At 32.3% G+C, this 10405-nt stretch overlaps 1 protein-coding gene across 1 annotated transcript; it reads right to left on the bottom strand.

Annotated features, from left to right (window-relative positions):
* Positions 1-9175: 9175 nt before the first annotated feature.
* LOC127838652 (uncharacterized) lies at positions 9176-10403 on the bottom strand. The gene is made up of 2 exons (XM_052366513.1): positions 10390-10403; positions 9176-9849 (listed from the first exon to the last, which is right to left on the bottom strand). Exon 2 carries the CDS (start codon positions 9834-9836, stop codon positions 9495-9497), a length of 342 nt encoding a protein of 113 aa, XP_052222473.1. The 5' UTR covers positions 9837-9849; positions 10390-10403; the 3' UTR covers positions 9176-9494.
* Positions 10404-10405: the final 2 nt, after the last annotated feature.

The following is a 10405-nucleotide window of genomic DNA, read 5'->3' as shown; positions in this document are numbered from 1 at the left end:
GTAGATTTCAGTTTTATGAATGTGCAAACACAAGCTTCTCAGTCGAATCAATTTCGCAAAAGGACAAGATACGTGAAACCCGAGCATATATACCGTATTAGTGACGTCACAGTCTCTACTGAAATCGATTTCAACCATGGTTTATTTTCGTCTGCTTGTATCTACCGAAGACATGTAGATGCTACTTCAAATAAAAGAAATGAATTTTTATAGAAATTATTTTTATTTTTTTTCACTTGAGCTCTATGTCTTGAATTTTCATAAATCATTCTTTAGTAATTACGTAATGTACTTTTAACAATGTATTCATGTAATAAGAAACACTATAAAATACACTTGCACTAGGAATTATAACTTACACATGCATGTGGTTCCCACTTTTTAATACATATTAAAATGAAAGTCATTGCCCATGTCGTGTTTTCATTCAACAAATATGTTTACCAGCCATTGTTTAGAATTGCATTCCAAACCAACGAGCCAAAGCTTTAAACTTCTTAAGCCTCGCAGACATAAATTCCATTACTGTCTTCTTATAAAAATATTTTGCATGTCAGGCATAATTGGATGTGCGTTAAATACTTTGATGCTAACTTTCTTGAGTTTTTTTTATTAAAGTATATTTTGTATTTGCAACGTTATAAAAACATACAGTACACTTGAACACATTTAACGCATTTACTACCAAATTAATTACATTTAAGTTATTGTGTTCTTTTGATGTTTTTAATTACTGTTATTTACACGTTTATTAAATATAAAATATAATATAATATAAATATAATATATTTAATATTAATATTATATTAATATAATATAACATAATATTAATGAGGTTTACATTAAACATGTGTGTTTTTCTACGCAATTTTTATCCACTAGAGTTGCACAGAATTGTTTTGAGTCAAAGTAAGCAAATACGAAAAGAACAGTTCGTTAGTATGATTGTGAGATATGATTAATGTCAATAGGAAGAAATTGCACAACATCCAGCAGTGATTGATAACACGGTTTGGGAGTTGACACTTTTATGACGTTTGAAAAAACGGGATTTTATGAGTATTTTGGTGTGATCGATTTGACTTGACAGAATTGCTTTGAGCATCTACCCATAATGACGTCAGCGTTAACAACGTCCCTAATAGATACGATTAATTGATTACATGTAATTACTTTAATTTCTTCTGTGTAATATTATTTATTGGGAACTTTGACTCGATTGTATACAGTTAAACTGTCGAATGTTTAGATATTTAATTTTGTGGCGATTAAGTTCATAACATTTATGTCGCCTAAATGTCCTTAAAATGTGATAGGTTTAATTCTAAAACATTGCTTTCGTTACACATTTATTAAGTATTTTTAGTGCAACAACAGTAATGAAAACATGACAATTATGATGAAACGCAAATTAGAAACATAGTTGCTTGTTTTCTATTTCGTACTAAATGTTTAAGTCTTATGCCGTTTTTATCGGAAAGGATTAAGCCATTTCTGGGTTTAATTTTATTTTGATTTTTATATAAACATAAATAACGTATATGTCACGATTCAATTCATATATCCATGGCATTGCGAAAAGATGACTCGTAAACTTCATCATATTACAGATTATTTTAGTTCTTGTTAACGTCTGTATATGAGTTATTGTCGAATAAAAAATACTCGTATATTCGTAGATTTGTATCAATAGTAAAATAGTATTAAAAAATTGGAAATATTGTTTCAATCTTCAACAACTGCAATGTGTAGAGAAAGAAACATAACTAATTATCACAAATCCTTGCGTTAATTAAAAATTGGCACATTGTTGTTAATATTTACAGGTTTAATAATTCAAAATGCAACATGTGTTCCATATTTATTTAGGTAAATAGTGAACAATTTGTTTGTAAAATCTCGTTTAAGGTCTTTTATAATCAGATGGGGTCTTTGGTAACAGTTTAACATGGAAATAACTAAAGCATTCATCATGGCAAAGAAAAACGTGGGTATTGGTTAATTAAGAGTATAAAAGCCGTCTGTTTTCTCGTTTCCTTTTAGTTGAAACAAAACGCTAACACGAATATTAAAAGAGGGCTTCTCCTCCAAGGAATGAAATGAATGAACTGTTTTGTATACAGTGTATGATGTATACTAATTGATATTTCTATCTGTTTTTTACTCTTATACATTTTGGAGAAAATCGCAATATGATGCGCCATGCCAAATACAAAAACGTTGGGCCATGCAATTTTTTAGAATTTTAAAGTTGCACTTAATGCATTGAAGATAAAGGAATTACACCCAGCGTGTAAATCATTTCAATCTTAAGCACATGATTGGGAAAAAAAGCAGAGGTAAAAAATAGTATGATGTTACAGAACAAATGTTTAACTTCTATGCCATACGGTGTCAGACATTTTTTTTTCTAAATTAATATTAAGGAAAACTCCTGGACGGGACATTTTTAACCCTGAGGGAAAAAGTTGTAACCCTGAGGGCATGATTTGTCTATACTTGTAAGAGGACAACCATGTGATGTTAAATGACAAATAACAAACCTCTGTGCCATGTTTTTTTATAAAAAGATTTGTGTTAAGTTTACACTATGTACATATATGGAAAAGTAGTAACCCCAAAAGCCGGGAAAATTCAATTATCTGAAACATAATTAAAATAATCAACTTGTTACAAGACCACTAATCATGTTATCAACGGGACGTGGCTGGTATTGGCCACAATGCTTAAAAAACCCAACTTTGTGCAAGACTTTGATCGTATGTTGCAAAATCATATCAAAAGTGTGGTTGTTCAGATCATAATTTGTAAAAGTTACCCCTTTGGCTTAGTCAGGTTTTACCCAGTGGGCGTGATTTTTAACAGCTTTGAAGAGGACTACACACTAAATTCATAGCATCTTATTCTTGTGGTTTTACAGAAGAAAACATAAAACGTTATTTTCTTGATAAACCTATATAAATCATGTGACCTCTGATACGAGTCTATTTATATTAACAGGCTAATGAGTAAAACAAACATATCAGGGGACCACTTAAAAATGTGGTTTATTTAACCCCTCACCCTTTCGGTTTCAGAGTGAAAATTATTTTAGTAATAAACCGCAATTGTCTACAGAGGCCATGTTAGAGCTGGTCGTGGCTATTTGACCTAAGGACAACGGTTTGGACATTCTATGTATTAGATCCCTATCATTGTATTTTACAACATATCGAACCTCTATAGCTTATAGTATCAAAAAAATTATTTTAATTAATTTATTTAATAATCGATATAAATCATGTGTCCCCTGGTGAGTGCTCATTTTTAACCCTAGAGGAATGCTTTGAACACTGGATTACTTGACAAAGGTACACCCAAAAAATTTAATTCCAGATCCCTGGTCCTTGTAGATTCAGGGAATAAGAGTTGTATAGCAATTTCCCATATACAGCCATATAAATAATATGATATCTTAATCGTTGTCAGGTTTTACACTAGGGTCATGATTTGTACAATCTTTGTAGAAAACAAACTTCACTTACCAAATATAAGCCTTGATACATGCGGTTTCAGAGAAGAATATTTATTATATTTCCTATAAAGGTCTATATAAATAATATGACCCTTGGGGTGTGGCCTCTTTTGACATCAGGGGTGTGGTTTGAACAATATTTGCAGAGGATTACTAGTCAACGCATCACTTCAAATAGTCAATCTCTGAAAATTAGGATTTCTGAGAAGATGATGTTTAAATTTATTAACAAAAAAGTCTATACAAGTATGTATCACATGGCCCTTGAGACGTGATAATTATTTATCCCAGAGAAAATATTTGAACAATCTTTGTAACAACCACTCGACAGTGTTACACCCAAAATGTTGAATCTCTTATCTTTGAGGTTTCACAGGAGAATATTGTAAAGTTTCCATATATATAAACATATACAATATTTATTTAATGTAAATGTACACAGTTTTGCTATCAGACTGCATGTTGTGACCAGATAAGGCAGTGATGAATATGTGTTGCAAATAAAAGCTTTCTAACTGCTTTAAGGTGGAGACACAATTGTTTAATCGCGTGGCTGTTCACTTGCATATTTTAATAACCAGATAAGTACATAGTTTCAATCTTGTGTCACTGTTCATTTAAAGAAATGAATTTCGCAGAACTAAACACACACAAAGAAGAATCTAGATATGAATCTTTAGGAAACACACACTATTATCTACAAACGGTTTATGAAAGCGCTTCGTGTAAGATAAATATTTATTTTATGCTTTCCGGTGGTTAATAGAGAAATATCAGTGAATTAAAACTGATAATTTCACTGTTTCAAACAATGAAAATTATCAGTGAAAATTATCGATAATTTTCACTGTTTATGTTAAATGACGTCATTTTTTTGACGAAATGACGTCATTTTCCCAGCGAAATTCTTAAGTTAAACTCTTTAACAATGTATATAAACTGTGAAAAAAAGCATTAAATAAAAAGAAAATTTGTTGGGTTCGGTGGATTATCGATTTTAATTCACTCGTGATCATATAAAATATATATTTTCACTCGTGGCTGCGCCACTCGTGAAAATATTATTTTCTATGATCACTCGTGAATTAAAATCGATAATCCACCGAATCCAACAAATATCCTCTATGTATACAACAAAATAATAGGGTTTTTTAAATGTAAATTTACGTAATCACGCTTTCAGACGGAATGCCGTTGACACTGATTATTGGCTATTTGTGGCAAAGAAAAGCTTTGCAACAAAATTGGGTTGTTTCATAAATAATCAACATTTGATAAATGCGATTTAACGTTCCCTAAAATGGGAAGCTGGAAAAAAATATTTCAATGCATAATAGTAAGCATTTTAGCTTCTAAAAAACACAATTGATAAGACTGATGAAGATAAATCTGCAATATAAAGTATCATACAAAACAATTTTCCCAGTAATTGCATCATTTGTCGCAATAACTAGGGAAAATATCCAAACTAATGCTATATCAAGATGCATCCACACAAAGAATGTTTCATTGTATCCAGTTTGTTGACAAATATGAATACGCTTCGATTCAGATTAACAATTTCATAAACTTATTCGCACTTATCAAAAGGCAAATGTATATAATAAATAAACTGCATCTTTTTGCTTTAATGCACTGCATTAAACATCATATCGATGATATCGAAGGAAGGCTTTTGGAAATAAGAAACGCTTAAAGTAATTATATTTGATTTTTTTAATCAAGTAAACTGTTTGTTATTTGATATATACTGCATTGAGTCAACATCTCGCATCGAAAAAATGATAATTAATCAATAATCAAGTCGGCGTTTGGCGTCATGGAGATCGATTATTTTGTTCAATGTGTGTTTATTAATTTTATATCACATACGACGATAACTGCTTATCAATACAAACAAGTAAGGACGCACACATATTTATAAAACGTGTATTCTAACGACGATCATTGCTTATTATAAATACTTTAATGTTACAGTCAGCGGAAGAATATCAACTTTTTTATGAATAAAAATGTGAATTGAAAATGTGATTAAATAAATGTGAAATTTTTGGATTTAATTACATGCTTACAAAATATACCGAAACCAACATATATCATTTATGAAATAAATCACTGAATCCGTTACAAAATATAGATTTGACTGTTTACTCTATGGCGGACAAATAAATAAGTATAATTTTGCCTCGCTTCGATGTCCAGCGCATTCGAGCGCAGAAATATATAAGAAACGCCTGTATGATTTGACAGTAATAATTTTGTTGAATCCCAACAGCATAACTGTTTGTTTAAGTACTGTGTGATTGTAAGAGACATCTCAAGGTTTGTTGTTCTGTAGTTTGAATAGAACGACAGCAGAGTTTAAGACGTTATAAGTAGGTTTATCTTGTATTACTTGTTACAACTAAATATTACTGACAAAGGTGGCATTTCGCTCTTTTGAATGATTGCGTTGTTAGAAAACCCGTAGTAAGAAAGCCGTTAATACAGTATACAGTGTTTATTCCATATACGGTTATATGTACTCTTTAATAAGTTTTACTTAATGAGCAAGTATGATAATTATACGGGCTTTCATACCGAACTGTCTTTCTTGATGTTTGTAAGGCACTGAAGTAAAAATAAAAAATGAAAACATGATATTAATTTCAAGTGTTTTATCATTCAAATGGACACGCCGAATTACCTTTATGTAAAATAATGGCAAATAAATAACTTATGACAGCAATGCAACATAAAGTTTTCTCTTTTTTTATTGTTATATCAACTAAAACTATGAATAATATGCTTAAGCAAAAAAGCCTCAACAGTATTTTTCTACTGAAAAGTGTGCTGAATATGTTAAGTTGAGTTTAGTTTATTTAAACAGGAACTGTCACGCGTTATGTACAAGTTAGCTTAAAGTTCTAAGCCCGCTCTTTGTTATATGCTTATTTAGAAATTATCTTAAGAAACATTACAACAAAGTTTTGTGCATGTACGAAAAGTCGTGTTCGAACATTGTATCGACTAATTATTGAGTGCAACAATTAAAACGAGTAAGACATTTAAATTTCACGGGCTATAATACGCATGATTGCTAAACATTTTAATGGTCTCTTAAGCTTAAGCTTACAACAGTTAATTTTGATTCAAGTTACTTAATAATGTGACTTAATAATCAACCCTTTGATTTATGTGCACTATTTGGAATTTTGATCTGACCTCTGGGTCAAAAGTTATTATTATGTGCGTCGCATGTTGTTAGTAAAATTATTTTTGTTTACCCATTTTAAAGTTTTGGTGGGCGTGATTCTCCACTATCTCTCTCCTTAACTTTTAGCACTCGAACCTTGAAACTTACGTACATGGTAGCTACAAGCATATGTGCGACGGTGCACTATTTGGAATTTTGATCCGACCCCGTGGTCAAAAGTTGTTATCATGTGCGTCGCATGTTGTTAGTAAAATAAATTTTTTTTACCCATTTTACCCATTTATTTTTACCAAGGGGTCAGATCAAAATTCCGTCGCCGTCACCGTCGCACATATGCTCATAGCTACCATGTGTGTATATGCCTTTATTAAACTTTTCGATCATTTGTACCGAAAATTACATTAATTTGATATAATTTTTCGAACGCTATAATATTCAAATACTACCAATTAATTATTGTACCAAATTGTGCAATTGTGTAACTATTTACTCACGTTGATGTTTGCATCAAATTATAACCTGTTGAATGAACAGGAAGGCCGAGATGTTTGATATCATCTGAATGGTTGTATACCCGTTTGATACATTTTAATAATTTATAGTTATACGATTTTTATGAAAGCATATTCGGAACATTTTTGTACCATGATCACAGGTCGGCGGCGATTAATACATTACGCAAATGTGAAAGTCGCAAACACATTAGGTAATAAATATGTGTGCAGTTTGTGGACGAAAATAATTGTATCAATTATTAACTGATATTGTAGGTCGAGCAAATAGAATCAACACAACAAAACACGACGTATTTTACATGCATGTGTTAACAGCCTAAAGCTTCTTCTAAAACCTTCGATAACGCATTATCAGAGAGAGTTGTGTGGTTAAGTGTGTGGTTTAACTTTGTGCAATATCTTAAGATTATGCCCAAAACCTCTGTCTGTAACGTACGTCACATTATTTCCTTAGTCTTCTTTCCATTATTTTCCATTTTTTTCTGTAGGGTTCTTTGGTTTCTTCGACGTTTTCGTCAGCTGTTTCAGCTACTCAACATGCTTACTTGTTCGGTTCTTTTTCTCCTGCATTATTTTGGCCTTGTTATTTTCCATTATTTGCATCAGTTGTTTTGTTGGCTGCGGATGCGTATATCTTTGCTTCCAAAATAGAAGGCCACCTCACATGATGTTGACTTGTTAAACTTTTGCATATATAGATAGTGAAATCGTGTCTTTGCATCTTTTATGGAGTCAAATACTGCTATGTATTGGTCGTCCAACTTGTGTAATTAAAAGGTACGACTCCTTTGGAGGATTAAACAGATTACAATATTACATGGTCATGTAAAAACGATGCATGTCTTATCCATATCGTTTTTGGTGGAATAAATGTCTACATACGTGTTGTTGGCGGTAACTTCATAGCCAAGCATCCACAATTATGCATCCATGCCGTACTTTGTTGTTCCATTAAATGTCTGATCACGGGGAACTTTTTGTAGTGTGAAATATATTGTATATGCTAAATGTATGTAGAACGCCAACGTGTTCAGTTGTTAATCTATAATAAACTAATCAGAATTATCAGGACTAAACATTTGCATCTCTTTTAAATGGGTTATGTTATTCTTTTGAAGTTATAGGGTGTTAGTACAATCAAACATAAGTAAGAATACAATTATATTATGTGAAATTACAAAAAAGGTGTTTACGCTTTTGAGGCAAATTTGGCACGCAATCGTCTATTATGTTTAACACACCTCTGCTGAATAGAATTTTGTCTGAAACTATCAAATATCTCTTCGCCATGCCTATTATCGGCTTCAAGCGTCATAGCTAACATATGCCACCTATTAACGCAATATTCTCGTGTAGCTGTCAGTGATAATGAGGTATCCAATGTTTTAATTAATGTTATTGAAATCTGCGACCATTGAACGCGTTCTCTCATATAACTCCAATAAAGCATTTAATCGCACAGTTGTGCAATAAGGAGATAATCAAGATATCAAAAACATCTAACAAGTAAGCCTTCTATTAAACCATTTTAATGCAACCTTCACTGTGTTTAAATGACGTTTAGTTTATGACGTCAGTGAATCTGTAAGAACATTCGAATTATTAATTAGTTTCAAGTATGTTTGTTTATTATTGTAAGAAATTTCATCTATATTTACATCTTTCTACCGACGTTTTTGAGTGCTGGTGAACAATACACGATCGTGAAACTTTAAAGTTCATTCACATAATATTTACTATATAAGTTTTGAACAGTTTTAATGTTTTATTTACTTTCTATAATATTAAATTATGTTGGCAATGTCTAATACCAATTCAATAAAACTTTACACTATCTTTACTCATACCATTTTGATGAAAGCATATTGGAAACATTATTACCATGAAAACAGGTTTGGTTCAAACAATAAATGACACAAATTGTGAAAGACACAAACACATTGAGGCGCAAATAATTATATCTTTAATCGGTTGAAGTTGTAAGTCCACCAAATTGAATGAAAACAACAAAATACATCGTATTTTAAATGCGTATATTGAAAAGCAAACACAATTTTCATCATGCAAAAGTGGATTCTAATGAACGTTGACAACGCCTGCACAAGAGAGTTAGGCTTTAACTGTGTTCAATCTTTTGAAATTAGGACAAAACCTCTTTGTGTAACGTATTTCATCATATGTTTCAATTAGCCTACTTTACGTGTTGGTTTCTTTGTTTTCCGGGGTCTCTTTGTCGTTGTCGTCAGCGGTTCTGGCAGCTCAACTACGTCTAGAATCGCTGTGTTGTCTCCTGCAGTATTATCCCCAGTTCTCTATTGGCTTTTTCATCAAATTGCGCCACCGTTTCTCCTTCAGTTACTTGCTTTGCTGTTGCAAGACGCGTTGTCTGCTCATTATGTATGTTTTCTTCTTTTGCTGCTTTCTCTGCTTCTGCTTCTACTGCACGTTCCTCTGCTTCTTCTTTCATTCTTTCTTCTTTATCTTTCTCAGCCTCTGCTTCCTCTTCTTCCACAGTCCCTATTCTGTTACAACGGCCAAGCACAGATTCCATCCAGCCTGTAATCTCAGGATGGTGAAGATTTAAGAACACGCTGAAGTGTCGTTCCTCCATACAATCAAATGATCTGAAGCAAATAAATTAGCCGCGCTTTGTGAAAAGGGGGTGTATTGCATGTGCGTAAAGTATCGTCCCAGATTAGCCTGTACCGTTCGCTTTTATAATATTTTCTGTTAAAAGTCTCTTCTTAGCGAAAATCCAGTTTAGGCGGAAAGCGTCGTCCGTGATTAGCCTGTGATGACTATATAGGCTTATCTGGGACGACACTTTACGCACATGCATCAACCCCCCCCCCCCCCTTTCACAGAGCGCGGCTTGAATATACTATTTTCATTCGATAAGATAAGATTTGTATTCGTCTTTTAATTACCGTTCAAAATAAATGCGTTACAATTTCAATTACTCACGCGGGAAAGACATGCTTAACAAGACGTTCAACTACACAAAGTGAAACGTCAGCTGCGTCGGCAGGAGTACAACTTAATTTGTTTATGTTTATTTATAGCAAAAATTCATTCATTCAAAGTAATAAAAAAACGAAACGGATGCAGTTCAAACCAACATTACTTATGAAGTTGTTTTGCTCACAAAAGAAGTTGCGTCCTACCTGAGGTTGATACCTA

Source organism: Dreissena polymorpha, chromosome 7 (assembly GCF_020536995.1).
Source record: "Dreissena polymorpha isolate Duluth1 chromosome 7, UMN_Dpol_1.0, whole genome shotgun sequence".
NCBI classification, from domain to species: domain Eukaryota; kingdom Metazoa; phylum Mollusca; class Bivalvia; order Myida; family Dreissenidae; genus Dreissena; species Dreissena polymorpha.
Note: the sequence above shows the minus strand (reverse complement) of the source record. Positions and strands in the feature narration are given on the sequence as shown.